General features: G+C 40.0%; 1 protein-coding gene across 1 annotated transcript in view; it reads left to right on the top strand.

Moving 5' to 3' along the window:
- Gpr158 (G protein-coupled receptor 158) overlaps positions 1–27,232 on the top strand; it is a 337,333-nt gene that overhangs the window by 169,760 nt on the left and 140,341 nt on the right. Inside the window, exon 4 of the mRNA XM_038333736.1 lies at positions 790–1,013. Coding sequence (XP_038189664.1) covers positions 790–1,013 — 224 coding nt within the window. The remainder of the gene's footprint in view (positions 1–789; positions 1,014–27,232) is intronic.

Below are 27,232 nucleotides of genomic sequence, written 5' to 3'. Positions count from 1 at the left end.
TAATAAACTGGGCATTTATATTTGTCTCTAATGTATAGTTCATTTTCATTGTCTATTGCTAAAGTCAACAATTGATACTTTTTGAGTACTGGGCTTCAGTGCTAACTTAAGCTTGTTAAAGTGAGGCAGACAATTCTAAAACTAATCAGATAATCAATAGGAGCAGTAGCCAAACAGCACAGAGATAGCTCAGGGCATGTCAAATAGGGATTAAATGATAGGTTGTATGGATTGATTCTAAGGATACAGCATTGTTAAACAACTGAACACTAAACAACTGTTAAGTACCATTTTATGTAATTTAGACTGAATGAGGTTGCTAGATGAAATCCCTGGTGAATTAAGTAATGACGATAGTCTCATTTTGGACTCTGTATCATCTAGGTCAAGAAGTTCCAAAAACGACGAGTAGATTTACTTGGTACATTAAACACACCCACTTCCCAACTCTTCTTGTTGTTTCTTTAATAAGTGTGTCTGGACTATGACCCATGCTTTAGGGAGTCTCATCACCCACGAGGAGAAGATGAAACCAAAGATTTAGCAGACTGTATCCTGAACCCGAGGCATTTTGTTTCCATTTTTGCAATTTTCCTCCATTACTCTGAATGACAAGCTTAAAAAATCAAAGGAATCAAGAACTTTGAGTCCAAAAGCAAATTATCTCTAGCTCTTAGCTGAGGATTTGATGAAAGGTCTATAATCAGTGGAAAAGGGAGTGAAGAGGGGCTAGCTCTCTTCTAACTTGGAGATACAAATAACATTGTGGTTTTTATTTGGAACTTTCAGGAAGGATTCCAGATCACCATTTTTCAGGAAGCACAAAAGACGGGTCGGAAGAAGTGTATGTCTGCCTGCCCTGCAGAGAAGGCTGCCCCTTCTGTGCTGACGACCGCCCGTGCTTTGTGCAGGAGGATAAGTACCTGCGACTCGCTATCATCTCCTTCCAAGCCCTGTGTATGCTGTTGGACTTCGTCAGCATGCTGGTGGTCTACCACTTTCGCAAAGCAAAGGTAAACCCAGGTATCCTGGTCATGGCCCTTCTTTACACTCACAGTAATTGCTTCTTTCTCTAAGGAAACCAAATTTCCTAATCCCTGCTACTATTCTAGTAAGCAGGCATTTTGTTTTGCTATAATGTGATTGGGTGACAATATTAAAACCATATCCATTTGTCTCCCAAGAAAAGCAGGGTTAATAATATGCTATGCTAGTATTTCATCATAGAGAATTTGCTTTTTATTTAGGCCTAGACTCTAATGCTCCACTGCCCTAAGGGCTCTCCTTAAAATCATTTCTTTGGTCATCAGAGGACCTTCTGCTACCTCCATCCAGTGTGTGGTTTATTTTTCATATATAGAAAGTCCTGTTGTGTTTTTGTTTTGTTTTATTTCTCTTAGTAATATTTACTGATAAGGGATGATAGCAATGTTAACACACCTAGGGCAGAGTTGGGAGCTTTCTCCAGTGGCCAGAAATCAGTTACATGAAGTGGGTGTTGGATTAGAATGTTTGATTCTGTTGCTTTGCAGTAAGTTCTTTGTGACACAGGAAAAAGACAATGTATTCCCACCATTCTTGGATTCAAATGACTGCTTTATCTCGACACAATTGCTTGGATGGTTGTAGATTAGGGAAATTTTTGAAAATATGTGTGCCTACTAGAAATTTATAAAGAAAAGAAGTCTTTTTGAATAATTTCTGCTAGGAAATCACTAGTTAACCATTATGCTAATGCTATAGATGTTATTAGTTACTTTTAATAGTAGGCAACACAGTTTAAATGAATCAAGGTTTCAGTCAGCTGGAAAATGCAAACACGCAGTTTCCTTCCATTTTACTCGGGCTCATCCTTCTCTTGAAAAAACCTAGGTTGACTTTTTGTATATAACATAGTGGCTAGAATGTTCCCAGACAACATCTTAAAAAAGCAAGTCAGTAGCAGTACCAGAATTGAGAGGTCTATTTAATAAACTGCTCTGAAATCTCTCTGATGTAATAAATTCATTACACAGTGGATACCACAGTCCTTTATAAATTTTAATTGATTTTAATCATTAATGATGGCTGTGCTAAGTCAGTCTGTGATAAATGTGGGCAGAATGCACCATGGGTACTGAGAGGTTTCCTATAGGTCGTTCTGTCTGGGCCCATGTCTATCTGTGTTAATGTTACTTCCCAGTTACCAACCTTTCAGATCAGCCTAGACCTTCGCAGGAAATGGGCAGCAGCTGACCAGAACCGTTTTTTACAGTGCAGTCATGAGAATACTAATCTTTACATATAATCTTGATGACATTTCTTGGATGTTATCTAATTGGAAGGTGGCTACCTTTTGAAATCAGTTTTCCTAGAATGAGACACACACACACACACACACACACACACACACACACATACACACAAACAAACAAACAAAACGGCCCTAAGTTAATCAAAGCAAGGAACATAGATCTTGCATATTGATGAAAGGAAGTGTTTGGTGATATTTCCTCTAGTGATTTCTCTTACCAAACTGCAGTAACTATAAAAGTAATAACACATTTCCATATAGAAAGTCCAAATATATAGCATGTGGACTTTGGAATTATTACTTACACATTTTGTGTGTGTGTTGGCAACATTTCTTTACATAGTAAGGAAAACTATGGGGCAACACTAACACTTTATTTAGTATTTCTCACTGTGTTTTCTATTCCTAATAATTAAAAGAAAAAATACACTTTTAACAATATCATCTATTTAGAAAAAAGAGAAAAAATCCAGTTTAATATAAATGTAACATGACAATTGTCAGCCATATCATTTAGAATTAAATCCCATCTTGGCATCTCTTTGACTAGGTTCCTCCTATATGATGTGGGGCTGATACAATACATCCAGTCCCAAATATTGCTCCAAAGTGTAACAACAACCTCAATGGAAGAGCCATAACAAAGAGTCTTTTCTTAGACGGAAGCATAGGTACAGATCTTCATGGCTTTGAGTTACTCAACTTTTTAAAGATATGGCATAAAACTCACAAATAATAGAAAAATAAAATGATAAATTGCACTTCATGAAAATTGAGTCTTTAGACCCTCAAAATACACTATTGAGAGAGTCAAAAGGCACCCGATAGAAGAGCAACAGTTGCAAGATCTCTGTCTCTCTTGAGAGAGAGCAGTGTCCAAAATATAGAACTAATTCTCATAACTTAACAATAAAAATAAAAAATAAACCTTAAAACGGAGAAAATATCAAGATAGACATTTCTTAAAAAGGATGTATGACAAGCCAATGGACACATAAAAAGATGTTCAATAATACCTGCTATTAGAAAAATGTAAATCAAGTGCATAACTCCAACAAATGTAGCTAAAATATTTTTTTAAAATTTTGTTAACAAATGATGAGAATATAGACAAATTGAAAATCTCCAATCTGATTCTACTGCAGATTCAAAAGTGTGCCCAGATTGGGATGTATCTTGGTAATACCTGCAAAATTTAAAATATTATACAATATGGCTCAAATATTGTATACAGAAATGCAAATAAATGCTCATGAAAGTGTCATCCACAACAACTAAATGGCGAACGCCACCCAGATACCCATCAATTAATACAAATGAATAACTAAGATGTGGTATTTCCATATAATAGAATACTATTCATCAATGAAAAGGATTATGTATTAATACATGGAGTAATATGAATGAACTTGAAGATGCTAAGTAGGCAAACAAGTGTAAAAGACAATATGTTGTATGATTCCATTCATCAAATATGCTCAGAATTAACAAATTTATTGATCCCAGAAGTAGATTAGTGGCTACCAAAGGCTACCAGAAAAAACGAATAAGAAGTGAGCATTTATGAGATTAGGTCTTCTTTCAGAAGATTTCATGATTTTTAAAGGCATTTATATACAATACACCTCCAGAACCAGTGATGAGACAATTTGTCAATTCATGTAGAATTAGTCTTAATTAATGCTGGTCTTTTGTTATTCTATTTAAAAGGTCCTTGCAAGAATAGCAATTAATATGTGTTTCTCACCTGTGGGTCCACATATACATTTAAATAGTTGAAGAGAATAAGGAGCTGGAAGGTTCAATCCTGGTTTTGAAGCACACACCTGAGTTGCATGCTCATTCATGTGCTAATTGACTCCAAAACCATTACCATACATCTACTTCTCCTTGGTTTTTGTCTGTGAAGAGTTATTAGATGTACAATTAGACTAAGAGTTATTTACATATTTATAGCAGTGTCTTTTCTAGGAAGGTTTAAATTTCCTTCAAAATGAGAGCTATGGAAATCTCTCTTGGCTATCAAACATGTCATTGAGGATATTTAAAAACTGGACTCATGCTGTTATAGTCTTATTATAGAAGCAATGTAAAAATTCATAACACATAAATAAACATGTTTGATACTTTCCTAGTTTTCATTTGGAAAGCAAAACTTTTTTTTTCAGAGCTAGAATCATGTCATATGTAATAAATCCCAAACCCCAAGAGTTTGTTAGTTGCATAAGTTAGTACAGCTGGTTTAGGAAATTTATATAATTGTACTTTATTGGGTTCCAACCAATGGCATAAGCACTTTCAGTAAATGAATAGAATATAACCAAATTAAAATTAGATTCAAATATTAGTGAAAGTAAATGGTGAGGTTAAGATAGAACTTGGATTCTTGAGGTCAGGGTCATGACTTCAATGGATTGTTAAAAAGTCAGAGACACTGGAATTTTCTGGCAGCAGCACTAACAGAATGAAAAGGACTCAGTGTACCTCAAATTATGAACCAACCAAGAGAAACTCAAGCCTTAGATGAAATTTCTTCTGTGGATCATTATATAAAGAGGTTATCAAATGTAAAGAGTCTTTCCATCCTTCCATGGAGTCATGGAACAGAATAATACTCTCTGTAGCCCTTCCTGCTCCTTTGCCTTGATTGTGCTGAAGTGTGAACGCTTGAGCCTAGCCCAGACAAACAAATGTTAGGACTGTGTCACAGTGTTCTAACACACAGCTCTTCAACGCTTGGTTTGTGTTAAACTTTTCCTGTCCTGATGAAATCCCCGACAGGACAGTTTACGAGAGAGTAGGTCTGGTTCTGGTTCACAATTCAGATGGTGCGGACTCTCATAGGTGGTGTGTGTTAACATGGTGGCAGACCAGGAAAGAGACATACAGCAGAACTAAGGTCAGCATAACGTTCACAGGCCTGCCCCAGTCACCTCCCTCTTCTATAGGACTCACAGCCCTCAGGTAGTCCTTCAGCTGAGTACTGGGTCTAAGTGTAAGCCTATGGGGGGGACACTTCATATTCAACCCATAACAGTAGTGAATGCTGAGGGGTCTACCAAGAGACACACACCTTAAGAGAAACATACTATGTTATCTATAGCAGCTACAGTGAAGGAGGGATAGGGATGCTTGGTCACAGAGACACCTCAGTTTGTTCCTGGCTACGTCTGTTGTCAGCTTGAGAATCTAAGATTTCTATAGTTTACACCAAAATTCAGGATATGACATGTCTTAATTGCTGGTAGTGTGTATTTGCAATATTTTCTTTAGGGCCACCAGATATGGAACATTTTGGAACTTCAGTCTCTTTTATTTAAAGTGGATCACTTTTGTGAATTAACAGAAATAACCACACTGACAAGTCAAAATATAGGAGAATGTTAGCTGTATCAAACCCAGCACAGGCCAAACCACTGCGATGGTAATAGTTCTGCTCTCAATAGAAGCAGGAAGTATTCAGAGTAAGAGAGTAAGATGGTTCTGAGACTAGACTAGACAGGGCTTCAGTCTGGTTCTGAGCACAGTCATTTGAACAAGGTTAACCTAGACCAAATTTAAAAAAAAAAAAACAGCCTCCACAGTTCTGTAGCAAATAACTAACAATCAGGGACCAGCAACTACTCTGGCATCTTATTCTTTTAAGTGGCATAACTGAGATTCCAGTCTGTTCCTGCATGAGGCTTACAGGTTAGGATGCTAACCAGTTAATGAGCTCTTACCCCTCAGAAACACTTGGGAAACAATGCATACATACATCTGTGTGATGTCTTTGCCTAAAGATTCTACAGGCCAGTAAAACATGAATGATTTTAAAACTGGTGAATTCCTCTAAAGCAATGGCAACATTATAACAGTTTTTAAAAGGATCTTAATTTCAAATATTATTGAATTATTTCTTCATTTTTACCAAACATTGTGACAAGCAACATATTTTCCTATTAGATATTCCACACAGGGAGTATGGCTGGTTCCAGCTTAGCAATGTCAAGTGTGCATAGGATTTGCTTCTGAGGGGGAATGACAGAGGAAGAAGACTTACAGAAAGGAGGGTGTCTTAAACTTACTCTGCTGATCTCACCACACTTGGATTTGAGTACAACAGAGAAAGAAATTGGCAATTTTAAACAGTGAATTATTGTGGTTGATATTTTCCCCCTTCCTATAAAAGCTGTTTCTTAACTTAGAAATTAATTGACATGGGAATTAATAAAGATGCCACTTTTTGGTTTGGAAATTGAAGTGTTTTAATATAACATGGTAACTGATTTTTGATGTTTTATTGCCTGCTTATGAAATAGAGAGCCCTTTTGTTGCTGTAAAATGTCTGAAATTTTATCATTCTAATCACCCTAAGCACTTTGGTGGCATGAAATACCTTCAGATTCTAGGGTGACTGTCACCACTGTCCATCACTGTCCTCAGAAACCATGGCTTCCATCCCTGCTCACAATGTGTAATATGATGTATTTTAATCAACAAGTACTACTTTTTCAGGTCTGGGTAGAGCTTAGTCCCATAATCCAAATGCAGAAGTTCACGTGGCAGTGTTTGTCACCAACCTTTCCTGCAAAGGTTGTTTTCTTCTTTTTCCTGTGCTTACTTCTGGCCAGGTTATTTAAGTATGCAGAACATACGAACAGTTTAGAAAGAAGTTAGAAAAATTATTTGAAACATACATAACAATAAAGGATTAGTAACTTTAATCTAAAAACATTCCCTCAAATAAACCAAACGAAACTACTTTCCGGTTCAAGAGAAAAAGAAAAGAGAAAAGAAAAACACTCACTGGAAAATGTAAAGAATGTGTAAATACAAAATACAAAAATACATCCTTATTCTGAAGAATAGTTATAAAATTTATACTGAAAGAGTTGCATGTTTTATGAACACAGTTTTGAGTTGGTGATGGCATTAGGAGCTAGGATTTCCATCACTGGTAATAGTTGTAAAATTGTAGAATATTTGGCTGAAATTTGATGTAGCTTAAAACATCATAGTATTTTCAGTAAACTACTAGATATCTGCCCTAAAAATCATATATATGCACAGAGACTTCCAATATGTTCACATTTACACAATGCGTGCACACATGCGAGCACACACACCAGTGGATTTACTCTGCGGCACCTCACCCTGTCTAGAAGACTACCTGGGTGAAATAGGTGTACTGCAGCATTACATCACCGCCTCCCCACACTGACAGTCATTGCTGGTGCTCTGCTTCCTAGACACCATGCTTTAGCACAGCCCAGTGTCTCTTCTGTCACAGTCCCTTCCCTTTCCTTACTTCCATTCATCAACCCTCTGAGCATCTCCTGAGGGCTTAGGATTACCCATATCTGCAGTGTGGTAATAAACAGGGCAAGTGAGATCTTTAAGGAGTTTATGTGAGGATGGCAATAAATGCAACCCAGAAGGCCAAATGAGGATGTGACAGAATGAAATCATGTAATTTGATAGCAAATGACTTGGAGTCATGGAATTCTCAGTCAGTTTAAGTGAGGTATTGTCCTCAATTTAAGTGTGAACAACCAAGAATCTGGTTCAAGTTTGGACAAGCTTGGATTTGTTCTCACCTGCTTGACTTAGGGCCTATCCTGTTTATTACTCCATCAACATGTATGCTGTCACACATAGGTTTATGAAGAAATATGATTTAAATTAAAATAATAAATAAACACATCCAGCCCTGGTGGCATTATAGCAGTCTGAGTACATAAATTCCCTTGTGCTCCTTCCATTTTGTCCCAGCAGAGCTGGCATGTGCTGTGTAAGTTTATGTCCAGTTCCTGCTATGTACATACTAACGTGCTAAACAAATCAAGTCTTTCCTTAAGAGCCACAGTGCTTGGCTCAGCTCATTGATGTTGCCTGCTTTGTGCTTCAACCCAGGAGGAAAAGGGTGAAATGGCTTGTGCATTGGTGCGTGTGTGCCAGAGTGGTGGTACGGTGAGCATTGTGAAAACGCAAGAGCAAAATAGCTCATCGAGAAGAACCTCTTTCTTTGCGTGCTTCTTTAAAAATATTTAAATAACCTCGTACTCCATCTGCTGGCTGCAATACTAATGATGAATTAGGAAGAGCAAGTAAAGTGATTATAACTTATTTGTATCTGCCTTAAGAGATATATAAAATTCTTAGTGATTACCAAGTCTCCATTATCAGTTCTCTAGAGATATTTGTACTTACTAATGTTTATTTATAAAGCCAGTTTCTTATTAAGTATGCTAAAAATAGTTTTTAAAAATTTAATGCACTAATAGACCGAGCTGCTTGTTAGTTGAAATATATTGTGAGAGATAAATCACTTGTATTATTTACAAATTCCTGGGGGCTTCTTCATTTTTAAGGCTTATCAAACATTTTGTAAATAAAAGACTGTAGAATTATAAAGCAATGCATATGCATATTCAGAAATTAAAATTAGTTATGTATTCATGAATATCCAGATAAGTTTACATAAATTGGTTTGGATACTGGCTTGCTCACAAGATATTCACAATCAAATAGAGAGAGGAATATACAGACATATATAGTAAAAGCACCAACATATATGGTGTCGTGTGTGTGTGTGTGTGTGTGTGTGTGTGTGTGTGTGAATATACTGTAAATTTGTTGAAGTTTTGCAAGGCATTAGAAAAAAGTGATTAAATTAATAGACTCTAGTTGTTTTGCCTGGTCTTTCAAATAATGACTACTTTTAAGTTTTTTTTAATTATGTGTACTCATGTGTATCTGAGCGAGAGGACGTGCAGACGAGTGAGCATGCCTGAAGAAGCCAGAAGAGGGCATCAGGCCCACTAAAGCTGAGCTGTGGGCAGTTGTGAGCTGCGGGTGTGGGTTCTGGGACCTGAACTCAGGTCCTGTGTAAGAGCAGTAAGTGCTCTCCACTGCTGAGCAGGCTTCCAGCTTGTCATCCAACATATCTTTAATTTACCACATTTTTTTCTATAAAAACAAAACAAAAAAATTCTTTCATAAAAATATAGAAATAACAATAAGTTTAACTTTCTGTAGCTACATGGAAGATCAACACTTATAATAAATGGCTAAGAGAAAGTGCTCAGAAAATGTTAACAGGGGCATGTTCAGGATGTGTTGCAGCATAAAAATACAAATGTTTGAATCTACACTGGCTGGGTAAAGAGCTTTGAAAATAGATTTCTGTGGTCAGGCCAAAAGGGGGTAGGTGAGACAGTCCACCTGGAAGACACTTAAAAGCCAGTATATATTAAGAATGTAAAAGATTTCATAGTGAACCCAGAAAAATCTAGTGCACAGGTTGGACTTTATCATAAAGGCAGCTGGGATAAATTGTTGAGCAGGCTAGAACCGTTATACATTGAGACCTGGCAGTACAGAAACAGGCTTACGAGTCATGGACTTACTCACTGTTTCCTGAGGAAGCATTAAGGTCCCAGGATGTTCAGCAGTTGGAATACGGAGGAAAAAGAGGGAAAACGGGTGGAAATGATGTGAGATGAGGGGTCCATAAAGAGAAAGCCGCACATTTGAAGCTGAGAAAGCACAAAGAAGCCTGAAGTATTATCTGAGCTGCGGAGAAGAGAGGAGAAGGTGAGCGTGTAGGCAGGTGGGAGTATAGGATCACCGTGAACAAACTTTTTTACCTGATGTGCAGTTCAAAGCCAATGAAGGGTTTGGGGCAGGAGGACAAATGATTCTGTTTACAGAGATCCCATTTATTGATGGCCCTTTATTGCTGATTATTAAACTAGCTTCTCTCATTGCTATGTGGTAGATTAGTGGGGGACCAGTGTAAAATGGGAGGAATGTGAAGTTCATTGAATATTCTGAATAAGAGATCACACTGGCATTGTGAATGGGAGAGAATGGATATATTTGAGATGAATTTGGATCAAAGATTCTCAGAAGTTGCTAAAGAATTTCATAAGGAGAAAGAAAAGTTAAGTGTGATCCCACTGGGTTTATAGCTTGCAGAACTAGACAAAGTACTCCCCACTAAAATTAGGAAAATGAGGAACATGGGAAGAAGGCTCACAGAGGAAAAAGATCAGAAGTCCCATTTTAGATATGCTCAATTGATCTAGATTTGACAAGCTCTGCAAACAAAAATACAGTATTCCACTTAAATTTGAATTTCAGATCTGACCTAACCTATTTATCAGAAATCAAAGTGGAGCAGTCAGATGGGTAAGTAGTTAGCAATGCAAGCTGGAAGCCGAGTAGGGGGTCTGGAGATTCGGTCACAAATCAGGAGTCATGAGCACAAAGGCATGAGACACTGAGCTAAAGAAGACAGGATGATATTGTCGATAGGAATAGAGAAAGGGAAAGGAGGAGAACTCACAGGACTGGGGTCCTTACAGTTTGGAGTGAAGCAGAATGTAAGAACCATTTGAACATTTGAGGAGCAGCCAAGGAGAGGAAAGTTAGCTGGCTGTCCTATTCCAGAATCCAGGAGATGGCAGCCAACAATGGGGACACTATAGAGCCACAGTATCTGAGGGAGAAATAATTTGGCAGTGCTGAGCTCACTGGAGACCTTATCAGTGAATGTTTAACTAATTGTTGAGGAAGCAGAGAAAGCACATGTGCACAAATTATCTAAAATCTCTATTTCCACAAAAGATATAGTGCAATGAGTAGACAGTAATACTTCACAATGTGGATAACTGAGAATTCAGAGAGGTAATTTAGATTAAGAAGACATCTGAAATAACCTTTGGAGTGGACAGAAGAAAAGAAAGAGGAAGAGAGGTGGGAGACTGAGAGCTGTGAGTCAAGAGGAAGACAGGGCTTTGATGGGGACAAGGCACCACTGAAGAGAGATTAAGACTGAAACTGGGAGGGGGCAGTAAACAGCAGGGGGCCCAAAGCCTGGGATAGTTGGTGGTTGTTCCCTCCTCACACTGTTCTAGTCTTGATCTTAAAAACAAGTTGGATGTTTTCAATGTTTCTTCTACCATTTATGGAACTGACTGAACTCAATACAAAAATCCTATGGGATTTTGGGTAGTTTATGACTTTATCAGTAAAAACACTATCTATTTAAACCTAAAAATTAGACCACACCCTTTCGCCTTTGCAGCAAATTCCAGATTGAAATACAAATACTAAATTTGATGATTATTGAACACTGATCATCATAGATGTGATGATTGTTTGAAGAGTTATTGATAAAGTTTCCAGGCAATTGCCAAGCAGTTGTATAAACAGAAGCCTGATAGCTCTTGCATGAGAGGTGAGTTAGAGACAGGAAGGCAGAGACAGAAAGTGTTCTTTCAAAAAGCCCCATGGCTGCTGAGGTAAGCAGATGTGTGTGTGATCACATGGCTGAAGGGGAGAGAGCCTGAGAGTTGGAAGATTTTCACTTCTTTTTAAAGATAGCAACATATTTATCAATTTTTAAAAGGTAGCTTAGCATGTGAAAAATGCAGGGAAAAGACGGAACAGTGCAGAACAGGGAGGGGTGCAGCAGAAGAGAGCAGCTCTGAGTGTAGGGTGTCCCTCAGGGGCAGGGGAAGGTCTGCGCTTTATCTGTGGCTGCAGAGGCGGTGAGACTCATGAGGCAGAAACAAAAAGTTGTGCTTGAGACATGAAGTGAAAGAAATTCTGTCTGGAATCTGGCGTATGGCCACCTACTTGGCTAGAATGGAGAGCCTTGAGGGATGATTCAGATTTGTTATAAGCACTGTGGAAGAAGGAAAGGGGAAGGCCACACTCACAGGAACCGTGAGAGCAGCTGGGGGCAGCAAGGATGAAGTTGCACTAAAGTTCTCCTGAGAGATGGCTGGGTACAACGCTGGAGGCCTTTAACCAACACTCACAGACAAAGGAAGAGGCAGGATTGTAGTGTGAAGCGGCGGGGCTGCGTCCCGCCACCCGCCGCTGGCTAGCTTTACACCCGAAATAATTACACGGAAACTGTATTCTTTTAAAACACTGCCTGGCCCATTATCTGTAGCCTCTTATAGGCTAATTCTCACATCTTCCTTTAACCCATATTTAGTAATCTGGGTAGCACCACGAGGTGTGCCTTACCAGGAGAGATCTTAACCTGCGTCCATCTCGGAGAGGAGCAGCATGGAGACTCACCACGCGACTGCCTGAAGCGTCTCCCCCACTCTACTTCCTTGTTCCCACAATTCTGTTCTGTCTACTCCACCTACCTAATTTTGTCTCTTAAAGGGCCAAGGCAGTTTTCTTTATTAATTAACCAATGAAAGAAACATAGACAGATAACTCTCCTCCATCATTTCCCCTTTTTCTGTTTAAACAAAAAAGAAAGGCTTCAACTTTAACATAGCAAAATTACATATAACAAAAACAGTTATCAAGCAAGTATTACAGTTACAATATTCAAATCTATTTTATCTTTTATCATAGCTAAGGAAATCTATAACTATCTATTTATTCTTCAACTCCATCAAAGACTCCAGAAGGATATAATATTACCTAAGTAAACAAGTCATTTGTAACTTTCAAACTCTAGAAATGACAGAGACAACTCACTGCCTAGACAGTCACCCAAAGTTCCTCTGTACCGTTGGGGCATCCATCTTCGGCCTTCAGGCCCATAGTGTCCAGCAGACTTTTTCATGAAGCAGGAAATTCCAAAGACAGTTCAGTCACTTTCTGCTGTGTCCTGCAGAACATCTCGCAGACTCTTTCATGAATCAGGAACCCCGAAAGACCATCTCACCTTTAGGCAAGTTCAGCAGTCCTCTCTCTGTGGGTTTTTTGTGTCCAGTTTATGGAACAGTCCAGCCAAGAGCAGTTTCTTGCCCAAATGGCTAACAAACTCCATAAGTAGCCTCTTCGATGCCCATCTTCCTCTTGAAGTAGATTGGTGCTGCCAAGAGCAGACGTGTCTCATTGTCATGAAAAACCCTAAGTTATTAAAACATTAAATGCCATATTCTGCAGTCTTTGAAAGATATGAAGAATGTCTATCTAACTGAAATATATCTCTACATATCTAGAAAATCTAATAACATGACTACAAGCTTAACTATTATCAATGATTATCCATTAACAACCTATATTTCCTAATTATACATTACAGTTTTTAAAATGAACTACAATCACAATAGCTTAATCAAAATCAGAAATACATATACATATAACAAATTGACCTTAAAATCCATACCAATGCAAATTATTCATATCTATATCATATCCCCCTTTAAATGTAAAAGAACATTTATAAACAATATTTGGGAATGTGGGCGCAGTTATTTCTCTCCAAACTGCTTCCTGCTGAGTGGGGGCGTTGTTATTTAGGTCTTTCATGGTATAACCTGTGTGCTAGGTTCCTCTCAGTTGGCAGTTGAGTGAAGTAATTTTTTGAAGATGTTCACAGCAACCTTTCAGGAGGGCGTGGTCTATCATACCATATTGGGATAGAAGCAATCCACAGAGTCTCGTCCTCTGTGAAAACAAAAGAAGAAACTCTTTTCCAAAGCATCATGTTCTTAGATCCAAATCCTGAAGTCATACCATTAAGATGTCCATTTTGGTCTAGACTGGCAGCCCATATAATGAAATGTCTCTCTGTATTTAGCTCCTTTACAGTCAAAAAAATCAAAGAAAACACAACAAAATACATAATCCAGACTCTCTGTGAATTTTCCATTTTTACGTGGCTTATTTTCACTCTATCACTTTACTTTATTCTGTCTCTTTAAAGACTTTACCCCTTTTTTAAGGCATTAACTTTATTCTCTATATATTTATTTTTTTCTCTCTCTCAAGCCTACGTACAGTCATCCAACATTGTGACCCATATGGGGGTCTTATATGTCTGAATCTGTCCTATTGTGAATCTGTAATTTTTTACTATCCAGGAGCATTTCTTAAAATGTTAACCACTTCTTAAAATAATACGGTACTGCCTGTTTATAGCCAAGTCTAAACCTTAACTGCGCTGTTATCATGGTAATTACGATAGTTCCTGCCTGAGGTCAGCACAATTCAGCATGGCGGAGCAGAGCCAAAGCCTCTCCTGCCTCAGTCATTTGGTGTCCCTGAGCTGCACACAGTTACAGGTACACAGCAGTCCACATTGGAGCTGCACTCAGCAGTTTAATTTTGATACTGAGCGTGCAGCACAGAAACTCTTTTAATCCAAGTCACAGCCGAATCTGACGCGCAGAGCAGTCTGAAAACACCTCTCTCTCTATGGCGGCAGGAATCCGCAAATGCTGTCCCGCTCGCCTAAGCCTGATTCCGCCATCTGCCCAGGTGCAGGAAGGGAGCAGTGAGCCATTGGCATGGTCTCAGAGAACTTTCTTTCCGATCCCAAGCGGGCAAGGTTTTAAAGTGGATTTAGTCACCACGTTGGAGCGCCAATCTGTAGTGTGAAGCGGCGGGCTGCCACCCGGCTGCCCGCCGCTGGCTAGCTTTACACCCGAAATAATTACACGGAAACTGTATTCTTTTAAAACACTGCCTGGCCCATTATCTGTAGCCTCTTATAGGCTAATTCTCACATCTTCCTTTAACCCATATTTAGTAATCTGGGTAGCACCACGAGGTGTGCCTTACCAGGAGAGATCTTAACCTGCGTCCATCTCGGAGAGGAGCAGCATGGAGACTCACCACGCGACTGCCTGAAGCGTCTCCCCCACTCTACTTCCTTGTTCCCACAATTCTGTTCTGTCTACTCCACCTACCTAATTTTGTCTCTTAAAGGGCCAAGGCAGTTTTCTTTATTAATTAACCAATGAAAGAAACATAGACAGATAACTCTCCTCCATCACAGGATGCTCTGAGCACAAGACTAGCTTGGTCTAATAGCAAGCCCGAGGCCAGCTGGCACTAGCAATGTGAGACTGCCTTTAAAAGTCATTCTGCTGAGAGCAGAACAGAGAGATGAAGAGATAGGAAATTCTCTCAGGCTCTTGTGTTAACTAAGTGGTTGTTGTCTAAAGAATTGTAAATATTTGTAAAGAGCTTTTTACTTTGTGTCCATTTAGCCTTTCCATTAAGACAGATTTATAAAAAGATCCGTTCAAGCTTCTCGGGACATTTACAGCATTAATATGTGTGACCATTAATTAACTTTAGAGAATTCCACAGGGGAGAAAGGAATGACAGTAATTAGCATCTTCAGTTACAAATGGAGAAACTGATGCTTAAAGACACTCTGGAGTGACTTTATAATCCTCGGTTCACTGATTATTAAATGACAGTATCTTCCAAATACCCCAGAGGCAGCAGATCTTCTGCGACATCTGCAGGAGTGGCTAAGTTGTCATTGGATCTCAAGACACATACCTTTGGCCTGTCTAGTTAAAGATGAAGCCCTGGAGTTATTCCTCAAGTCTGAATTTCTAGTGTAGCAGAAATCAGTAACTTATGGCCTACTTCCCATTATGTAGAACACAAAAGAATAATATTTCGTGGTGTGAAATTTAAATCTCAGCATTCATAACATTTGATTGGAGCACAGCCCTGTTTTCCTGTGTGCTGTCCCTGGCTGGCTCCAGAACTGAGTAGGGCCTGAAATCCTCACTGTCTGAGCTTTACAGGGAAAGCGGGAAAGCTTCCTTCCCTGGGGAGCACAGCTCTGTGCAGTCAATCCACTTTGCATCCTTAGCTCTGCTTTCCAACTCTTCCCTGGGATGCTCAAGGTGTCCCCGAACTTCAGTGCCGCTTTCTAACTTCTACATCTTTATTTCTCAAACCAGAGGTCAGCGGCCATCCCTTCAGGGATCTCAGACCTCGTTTTCACCAGTTCCTTTCCATATGTATGCTGGGGCCTAAGCTGTGTCTATCCCTTAGCTAACTCTCTCCACCAAGTTAAAACCACAGGCCCTGTGGCTGCAGAAGGCAGCGGGAGCCAGGAGTTCATGCTTTCCCTGTCGTCTGAGGGTTTTCAAAGAGGAGCTAAAGAAACTAGGCTTCTCTCAGCTTCTTACCTTTTCTTCTGCGTCCACGAGTCAAACTCTCCTCTGTTACAGCAGCTCATGGTCTGGTTCCCTGAAGGCAAATGGTGGACCTCTTGTGCACAGTTTTCTGAGCAGCAATGTTTAGAAGTGATAGATTTCTCTAGGGGATTTAAACTTTGCCTCCAGGTTGTCTCTTGTGTCCCAGTCTCACAGATCAGAGAAAGAGAAGACTGAACACTGGCTGAACTGGGTCATCTTCAGAATGAACCCTCCGTGCAGTCCTGAAATGGGTGTGTGTGGCTGCTTGTTTATATAAAGGCAGTGTCAGCCCTGTTCTGAGCTATGTTCCATGACAATAGCCAGGGACAGAGAGAAGAAGGCCTCTCCAACCATCCCTGCCTTAGCTGACAGGGAACTGGTTTTGCAGAAGTGGAGCTAGCATCTGTCTTCCCTCTCGGTGATCCATAACAGCATGTGACCAGTGGTGTCCGAGACATATCTGCCATGGCAATACTGCCTTATTAAAGAAAGATTAAGTTCAGGAGAAGAAAATTCTCAGTGTCTTTTTAAAATTTGTAATTTGCAGTCTCTGAAATTTAAATTATGTTTATAGTGATAATAAACAAGGTTACAATTCTTATTTGCAGAGATTGAAAAATATAGAATTTTTGATAAATAAAAACATTTTATTTTTGTTGTTTTTTTTGTTTTTCTTTCTCATTTTATTTTATTAAAAATTTCCATCTCCTCCCCTCCTCCTCCCCCTTCCCTCCTCTCCCTTCCACCCATACCCCCACTCCGCCCCTCTCCAAGCCAAAGAGCCATCAGGGTTCCCTTCACTATGTTAAGTCCAAGGTCCTCCCAGCTCCCGCTAAGTCCAGGAAGGTGAGCAACCAAACTGACAAGGCTCACAGTGAGCCCGTCCATGCTGTAGAGTTCATGCTCATCGCCTTTGTCCTTGGTTTCTCAGTCTTCCTCCACCTTCAGCCACATTCAGAGAGCCCGGTTTGGTCCCCTGTTCCATCAGTTCCATTCCAACTGGACTTGGTGGTCTCCCGTTAGATCTGTCCCACCGTCTCAATGGGTAAATGCACTCCTCACGGTCCTGACTTCCTTGCTCATGATCTCCCTCCTTTTGCTCCTCATCAGGACCTTGGGAGCTCAGTCCGGTGCTCCTATGTGGGGCTTTGTCATTTTCTCCATCCAATGCCAGGTGAAGGTTCTATGGTGATATGCAAGATATTCATGAGTATGGCAATAGGATCTGGACATTTCTGGCACCCTCTCCTCAGCTGCCCAAGGAACTAGCTGGGGGCGTCTTCCTGGACACCTGAGAACCCCTCTAGAGTCAAGTCTCTGCCAACCCTAGAATGGCTCCCTTAATTAAGATATATAATTCCTTGTTCCCATATCCACCCTTCCTATATCCCAACCATCCTATTCCCCCAAGCTCTTCCCATCCTCCACTTCACACTTTTCTCTCCCCATCCCCCTATCCCCCATCCCACCCCACCCCCAAGTTCCCATTTTTTGTCCGGCAATCTTGTCTACTTCCAATATCCAGGAGGATAACTATATGTTTTTCTTTGGATTCACCTTCTTATTTAGCTTCTCTAGGATTTTTTACGAATTATAGGCTCGATGTCCTTTATTTATGGCTAGAAACTAATTATGAGTGAGTACATCCCATGTTCATCTTTTTGGGCCTGGGTTACCTCACTCAGGATGGTGTTTTCTATTTCCATCCATTTGCATGCAAAATTCAAGATGTCATTGTTTTTTACCGCCGAGTAGTATTCTAGCATGTATATATTCCACACTTTCTTCAACCATTCTTCCACTGAAGGGCATCACCTTTCACAATAGCCACAAATAGCATAAAATATCTTGGGGTAACTCTAACCAAGGAAGTGAAAGATCTATTTGATAATAAAAACATTTTAAATATGTTTATTCATTCATATGACTTCCCGTTCATTTTATCCCTTCCAGCACCTGTTCCTAGACTGAAGGCCAGAACAGGTTTCCTGAGGACTGTTAAAGACGGTGCACAGGTTTCCTGAGGACTGTTAAAGGCGGTGCACATGTTCCGCTTCAGCGTCCACGCTGCAGATAGGCTCGCTGCTGCCATTTCAGTAGTGCAGTCAATCTCCAGTGCCCACACCCACATTTAAAGCTGACTCGTGGTCTCATTTATGAGTTGTTTGGCTTCTTCCTTGCCCCTTTAATAAAAAATAAGGATAAGGAAGCAAGGTGCATAATAGGAGCAGAAAAGCTTTAAACAAGTGTAGAAAGAAAACACATAACCTTTGCCGACCTATGGCAATAGAAATTTAATGTATAATCATTGTGGAGGCTACCGTCGCCCACAGGTACTGCTGATTTACCTGTGTCTCTGAGATTAGGGACTCTAGCCATAGAGTTCTCCCACTCAGCTCTACACTCAACTCACTGTACACAAATATGTTGCTAAAGTTCGGATGCCCCGCTCTGACCACCAGCACCCCCAAACCAGACTCAGGTGGCAGTTAGTGTTTCAGCAGCATCCAGCCTACCATGTCCCTTTGTGCCCCTTTCTGCTTCAATCTTCCTCTGCCGAAGTTCATCTGCTTGCGCTCTTTGAAGTCTAGGAGAATGGCCCGCCATGGATTAGAGAGCCAGTTAGAAGCTCAACACCATCCCTGACACATAATCCCCATTCCTCACGACCATTGTAGCAGGGATTCCTATCAACTGTATACCCTCAGACTGATTTCCCTTCCCTACTCCACTGCTCCCTTCCCCCGCCCTTCCTCGTTGTTACAGCATCCTCCCGCCATCCACGTCCCCACCAGTGTGCCCTGGAGGCTGCAGCCAGAAAGCACTCTTGTGAATCTAGTCTCCTCACTTCACCTTAGTCTCTTTTCCCCAAAACTCTTTGATGACTTTTTGTTGCCATGGGGTAGAGGTACAGTTCCAGGCTCAGAAGAGCCACCATGATTGCCACTGATTAGCTTTAAAATTTCAACTCTGACTTTGTTCCTCTTTCTTTTTCTTCTCTACCCACACTGCTGTATTTAATGAGCTCTGAGTTTGCTCCTCTCTTTGGAATGCTACTACCATTCTTTCATTGACACACCAAGCCAGTTCTGTTTTTATTCCTCGTATTTCTGGTCTCAAATCATCTGAAACTTCCAATGATGCACATCCTAACCTTAATCCTGGTGAGTTTTCTTTCCTGTGTCCTCCTGCAGTTTGGGTCAGTTTTCCTATAGCGTTTGCTAAGAGAGCCCTGCACTGTTTCCATGTGTGTAAGATGATCTCTCAGGTGAAAAGAGCCATCCTGGGTATTTCAGTAGTGTCTCCGACCTCCACCTATTAAAATACACCCATTGGATGCAAACTGTCCAATTAGAATGTCACCTGGTGATGGATAATTACCTCTGCTAGTGAAGAACCACAGGTTTGGGCCAACTATTTCTCTCGGTCTAGATATTCTTCCCCTTAAAATGAGTATTATTAATCTAGGAGCACTCACATTCATTCTCTCTCTCTCTCTCTCTCTCTCTCTCTCTCTCTCTCTCTCTCTCTCTCTCTCTCTCTGTGTGTGTGTGTGTGTGTGTGTGTGTCTTCTCTGTGTGTTTCTCTCTGTGTGTCCCTCTTTTTTCTCTCTTTTCTTTTTTCTTTCTCTCCTCTCTCTCTCCTTCTTTTCTTCCTCCCTCTTTATGTATTGGCTATGTCCAATGTAATAATGGATAGAGAGTACAACAGTGGATAAAAAAATGTTAACAATTGATTTTATTCTAATCTCCAATGTTCATTTCACATCCAGAGGGGAAAAATAAGAATTTTTATGATATCATTGAGTTTTGAAGTAGTGTAATTTTAAGATAGAATTCACTAGGGGACATTAGTGATATGATTGCTGTTTCTGGTTTACTATGGAAAAGTTCCAGGCCATTATCCACTTAAGGAAAGCACATTGCTGCTTTGAGTCCAAGTAAGAGCTCTAAAATCACTCATATGATAAGTTAGCTACTAATGACGTGAAGGAAGACTGTACCTACACCATAGATAAATCTTGAAGTGGAAAAGAAGAGCAAAACCGAGTTTAGGCTTATCAGGAATGCATCCATTATTTTAATAAGGCAGAGGTAGTTGACCAATAAATGTGGACTAAGCATTACTAATAAATGAGAAAACAAAGACAGGTGATAGTACACGCCTATAATCTAAGCACTTGGAAGAGGAAGGGTGTGAGGAAGTCAAGGTCAGTTTCTGCTACATAGTGAGTTCAAGGCCAGCTTGGGCTCTGTGAGATACTGGAGGCAGGGGAGGGAGGATAGGAATGAGGTACAGACAAAGCAGCTTGATGCTAAGTGAGAACATCAGGAATGTATTCCCAGAAAAGGTGATGTTGGAAAGCTTTGAAAGATGTGGAGGAGGTTTCTAGATAAGGGAACTGCATCTGTAAAGGTCTTGGTTAAAAAGAGCGCAGTTTATTCAAAGAGTGGCGTGGCTGGAAGGAGCACAGTACATCATCTGGAGTGTTTGATAAAGAGGGAAGGTTGGTAAGGCTAGAACACGGGAAGTTCTAAATGCTAACTTATGGGATTTTAATCTATAGATAGCCCACCATTGCAGTGATTTCTGAAGACTCACGAGGGGGAAGATATGGTGCAAATGTAGTATGCAGAACTCTCCCTAGCAAAATGTGGAAGGTAGCACAGAAAGTGTGAAACTGGAAGTGCAGAGAGCAGTTACGGATCTGTCCTAATGCTTGGAAGAGAAGCAGCAAAAACGTGACTGGAGGCAGCAACCCTAGGAGAAGAAGAATGGGAATGGTGCCCAACCACCACAGCAAGTGGAGATGGCTTTGTGCTAGCAACCATGAAGAGAGAGGAAAAAAGACTAGGACTGTGCTGAGATTTTGAATCTCATTTTTTAATCTGGGTTTTAAAGTCAGTATTGGAGAGCAATTATAAGGTTTGCTATTCAAAGGTGAGCTTGGTTTACGCAAACTGAGGTTCAGTCATTTGTGGAACACTAGTTGAAGAAATCTTGACTGGTATACAGGAGACAAGTCCAAAATAGAGACAGATTTGAGGTGGTCCAAGGGAGTGATCCTTGATGCTAGGCAACGAAAGAGGCACCCAAGAGAAGGAATATGGAGAAAATAGGAGGAAGTGCTGCTATGTGTCACCAGGAGAGTATGAAAAACATCACTTAAAGAATTTGTGTTTTAAGATTCAGAAATATGCTCAGTTCACTCTCATGACCATTGCACTGATTAATTTATTCTGATGTATGGGAACTAATCCTAAATGCCTTGAGATAAAAAGCTCTATTTGCAGCCTTGTGTGAGTCAGTAAGTCATAAAATCTTGTCAATTCTGTGAGTTTGAGAACAGCCCCCACAGTGTGTGCTTTCAGATCACAGGCAAAGCAGTGATTGGAAAATAGGAGGCTTTGAATATAAGTTAGACAGGTTTAAAACGGATTTAGTATTAATGAATCCATTCTGTTTTAATGATTCTATTTTTTAATATTCCCTTGAGATCATACTTTATCCATGGCTTCTAATATATATCTACCTCAGATTTCAGAAGTTCTTATATTTTATCTGACATATAGTTTATCCATGTTAATGACTGGATGTGTAATTTTTGCCTGTTTTAATTAGTAATTCTAAACATATTTTACTTAATAATTTTATGGCTGATATGCTTAAGTCAATTCTAAACTATTTCCTAGCTATGTTGGCTTACTATAAAAAAATATGTCTACCAGAAGCAGTTACTGTAGACACTAGGTAATAGCAATCAATTAGGATGTAAATTGATTGGAATATCTAAGAGCCAATATAGACAACATTTATTTTCCTTCAACAACCATGAAACAAATCATCAGTGTCTAGAGATGTTTTAAATAAAGAGATGAAAAAGGGAAGACCAATCCAGGGAATCTGTTGCTTGTTTTAAAGAAGATCTTAGGGGTTTTTGTTCTCCTTGTTTTCATGGTGCTCTTTAAACTTAAAACACAACATCTGGAGGATAGTCACTTGTAAACCAAAAGGTCATCAAATCCTGTTAGAATTGTAAACAGGTAAAATATATTAGGAAAAACAATCACATCAGATTGAATTCAAGAAGTCTGAGTAGAAAAAAAGAGAGAAAGATTTATACCTAAGCAGAATAGGGTTAGAATTTAACCATAGGTTTATAAACACTGTTTCTAAGCAATAATATACTGGGAGAAATAGACATACAGCTTTGTTTTATACAGTCAGAGCACACTTTACTGTTCTTAATAATTATCCTTGGTCTGACTACAGGGCAAGTCAAGATGGGGCCCCCTCTCCTCTATTACTTAGGGTCTTACCTGGGGTCATCCTTGTGGATTCCTGAGAATTTCTCTAGAGCCAGGTTTCTTGCTCACCTAATAATGGCTCCATCAATCAAGATATCTCTTTCCTTGTTCTCATCTCTGTCCTTCTTCCATCTTGACTATTCCATTCCCTCAAGTTGTCCTCATCCCTCCCCTTCTCCTTCCTCTTCTCCTTCTATGCTCCCTTCTCCCCCAACCCCATGCTCCCATTTTTGTCAGGTGATCTTGTCTGTTTCCACTTTCCAGGTGGATCTATATATGTTTTTTTAGGGTTCACCTTATTACTTAGTTTCTCTAGGATCATGAACTATATATAGGCTTAGTATCCCATGTTTATAGTTAGTATCTATTTAAGAGTGAGTACATATCATATTCATATTTTTGGGTCTGGGTTACCTCACTCAGGATAGTGTTTTCTAATTCCATCTATTTGCATGCAAAATTCAAGATGTCATTGTGGGTCTTTTCTTTTCCACTGAGTATTACTCTAATGTGTAAATGTACCACATTTTCTTTATCCATTCTTTGGTTGAGAGGCATCAAGGTTGTTTCCAGGATTGGGCTATTATAAATAATGCTGCTATGAACATGGTCAAACAATGCCTTTAGAGTATGATTGAGCATCTTTTGGGTATATGTCCAAGAGTGGTATTGCTGGATCCTGAGGTAGGATGATTTCCAATTTTCTGAGAAACCACCATACTGATTTCCAAAGTGGTTGTACAAGTTTACATTCCCATTATCAATGGGTGAGTGTTCTCCTTACTCCACATCCTCTCCAGCATAAGCTATTATTGTTTTTGATCTTAGCCATTCTGACAGGTGTAAGACGGTATCTCAGAGTTGTTTTGATTTGCATTTCCCTGATGGCTAAGTCAGACTTATGAATATCTTAAATATCACCATAGAACCTTCATCCAGCAACTGATGGAAACAGAGGCAGCATTGGAGCACTGGAATGAGCTCCCAAAGTTTAGTTGAAGAGTGGGAGGAATGAGAATATGAGCAAAGAGGTCAAGACCATGATGGGTACACTCATTGAAACAGTTTACCTGAGCTAATGGGAGCTCACCAACTCTAGCTGGACTGGGAAGGAACAAGCATAGGACCAAACTAGTACCTCTGATTGTGGTTTTATTGCTGGGGCAGACTGAGGGGCCACTGACAGTGGCACAAGGATTTATCCCTACTGCATGTACTGCCTTTTTGGGAACCCATTCTCTTTGGATGGATACTTTGTTCAGCCTAAATATAGTAGGGAGGGCCTTTGACCTTCCACAAGGCAATGTGCCTTATGCTCTCTGAAGATTGTATCAGGGTGGATTGGGAGGGTATGTGGAGGGAATGGGAGGAGGGGAGGAAGTAGAAACTGGGATTGGTATGCATAATGAAAAAAGATAGTTTGTTTTTTTTAAAAAAAATACAATAGAATTATCCTTAAATTTCATTTTCAATAGCTTTTAAAATTTCAGTATGAAATTTCCATTTCCTAGTATTCTTTATAGTGACTGGTATCAGGCTTAATTTTTTTCAGTCTATTGGATTGAAAGAAAAATACAATTGGCCCATCCTATTTGTGTATTTTTCATTCATAGCTCAAAACTTGTACATGTAAACTATTTTTAAATAATGTATCTGTCAGGGCGGTGGTGGCACATGCCTTTAATCCCAGCACTCGGGAGGCAGAGGCAGGCGGATCTCTGTGAGTTCGACACCAGCCTGGTCTACAAGAGCTAGCTCCAGGACAGGCTCTAAAAAAAAAAGCTGCAGAGAAACCCTGTCTCAAAAAACCAAAAAAAAAATATTGTATCTGTACTGAATGCATAGAATCTCTTCTGGCTGTCAATTATATGATTTGCTGTGTAAATTGTTCTTCTTGGGGAAGGCATGAACAAATGTCTATTCATGTCAAGGCATTAAGAAAAGGTCAAACAAATGTTTTCACCTAAGTTTAGTTTGGTAAACCAATGAGTTAACTGGGGTTATTTACAGGAGCATATGTGGGTGGTTACTTACTATATGTATTCAATATTTTTCTGATAGTGGATACAGCAGCATGACCAGAAGCAACATTAGAGAAAGAGTTCATTTTGTCTTAGGGTCTATCATGGAGGTAGAGATGGCAAGCATGGCAGTGGGAGGAAGAAGCTGAGAGATTACATCTTTAATCATACACATCAAGGACATCAAGCAGAGAGAGTGACCTGGAAGTGGCAGGAGGTTTAGACTCTCAAAACCTGGCCCTAGTGACATACTTCTGTCAGAAAGGCCACACCTCCTAAACCTCACAAACAGTGCTACCAAATGGAACTTCATGTTCAAATGTCTCAGTCTATGGGGAAAATTCTCATTCAAACCCCACACTGAGACATGGACCGCTCAGAGGCAGCTGTTTCACTAGAAACAGAACCTGTTCTAGTTTTCATTCTGCTGCTACGATGAACACCACAATGAAAGGTCATTTGCGAAGGAAAGGGTTCATGTTACTTTATAGGTTGTAGCCTACCATTGAGAGAAGTCAGAAAAGAAACTCTAGTGGGGCAGGAACCGGAAGCAGAGACCATGGGGGAAGACAGCTCACTGGTTTGCTCCTGGGATCACTACTTAGCTAGGTTTTTAATTCAACCTACTAGGTTGAATATAGTGCCAACTGTAGTAGACTAGGCCCCCTTAAATCAGTCATCAGTCAAGAAACACTTTCATAAATTCGAACATGGTACAATCTGATTGAGATTATTCTATAGTTGGGGGTTTCTTTTCCCAGTTGACTTTGGGTTTGTGTAAAGTGGACGATAAAAGGTAATTAGCACTCCACTCCAGCATGAGTGGGGTTCATGAAAGCTAGACACCTTGAAGCTCCCTGTTCAAGTTTCAGGCAGCTTCACCAAAAAGATTCTCCTCCCAGAAATTGTTTACTGCTTGTATAGCCTTGAAAAAGGGTCTTTGTAACTTGCTGAATTTCCTGAGCCTGGCAAGTTTTATGATCTTGATCTTTATACAATTCTCATTATATATTGGGGGATCCAAACTTAACAGAGTTTCACACATTCCAGGGTAGGGACATGTGGATTAGAAATATTAGGCAGAAGGAACAGAGATGCAGAGACACAGAATAGAGTCAGGAGGAATATCAGTGAATACCAAATTCACCTGCATTTGTTTTCCATATATCCCAATCCAAAAATGGGGGGAGGGAAGAAGGCAAAAGACTGCTTTAACTTGATACAAAGAATAAGCAGAGTAATTACCTCTTTATTACCTGAAGCATCAAGCAACTATACCCCGAATGAAGCATTCTGTTGTTTAGGCAGGACATGCAGCGACCACACCTTAGGCCAAGCATCCTGTAGGCAGTCACTTCCTGGGTCAAACCTTCTGCCATATCCTTGAAGGATCAGGAATAAGCCTGACCTCTCTGACTTTTGGTCAAGGTGAAAGAGATCCACTTCTGTAGGTTATCTTAATACCCAAAACATCAAGTAACTACACCATAGGTCAAGATATCTTGTTAGTAGCCATACTTTAAGTCAAACCTCTTGTTAATAACCTTGAAGGAGCAAGAGTAGGCCTAAACTGTCTGACCTTTAGTCAAGGTAGAACAAACCTACTTCTGTGGGCTCCCACAATTATGCGCCTCCCTCCAGGGTGATATTTCCGATTCTGAGGCAATGGCTACACTGCCTCAGTGGTTCAGTTTACATTAAGTGTTGTAGTGGGCTCTGTGACAGTACAGAGAGGACTTCATGTACGTAGGAGGATGTGCTTAGATGGTATGCAAAAGTTCTATCCTATTATGCGAAAGACTTGGCCATCATGGACTTCAGTGCCTATGATGGACCTTGGAACTAGTTCCCTGCAGATACCGACACAACTGTTGTTTAATTTGATTTGTATTTTCCTGTTGCTTGTGGCGACCCACGTTTTTCACACTTTCCTTTCTGCTTCTGCTTTGAATTGGCAGTTCACAGCAGGGCTGCGGTTTTTTATTTCATGTGTCTTTGTATTTCAGAGTGAGGTCAGAAAAGGGGCCTTCAGGAGCAGCTCTCAGATGCTATTTTAAATGACAGCTTTACAAAATTGGATTTTGAAAGTCCAAGGGCAAAGTTGAGCAAGAGTAGTATGTAGCCTATGTATGAGTTCTGTCAATTTCTTGACAAAAATTTTAACCTCCATAAGCCTCAGGCTCTGCATTTATAGAGTAGACATGATGGTAGTAGCCACATTTGTTGGGAGGCTTGCACGTTGCTGTGGGAGTTAATAGATGTGAAGAACTTAGAGTAATGGCTTCTACAAGAGCCCAGCTGTCCTGGTCATTGCAAGTATCATTATGCTCCTTGTCACCATCCTCATTAACATTCTGTTTAGGGGAAAACGTATTCTCAATGGGGGAAAGCTTGGCTGAGCCAGCAATGGTTGATTTCTTTCTCTGTACTCTGGTTCTAGGTCTCCTCTCCTTTCTCTGAAGTCAGCTTTACACTCCTGGAATTGATGCATTTACATAGTTTTTTGGTATTAAAAATATAAGGAAGAAAGAAATAAAGAAAACTTGGAGAAAATGGGGTGTATGCTTGGAGTGGGGGAGTGTTGCTGCTCTGGACCTGCTCATAACACTTCCTGCAATACTGCATGCTGCAATACTACATACTACGATACTGCATGCTGAGATGCTTACACAATCAGGAAAGCTTGTTTTCAGA

This window comes from Arvicola amphibius, chromosome 6 (genome assembly GCF_903992535.2).
Source record: "Arvicola amphibius chromosome 6, mArvAmp1.2, whole genome shotgun sequence".
In the NCBI taxonomy this organism is placed as follows: Eukaryota; Metazoa; Chordata; class Mammalia; order Rodentia; family Cricetidae; genus Arvicola; species Arvicola amphibius.
Note: the sequence above shows the minus strand (reverse complement) of the source record. Positions and strands in the feature narration are given on the sequence as shown.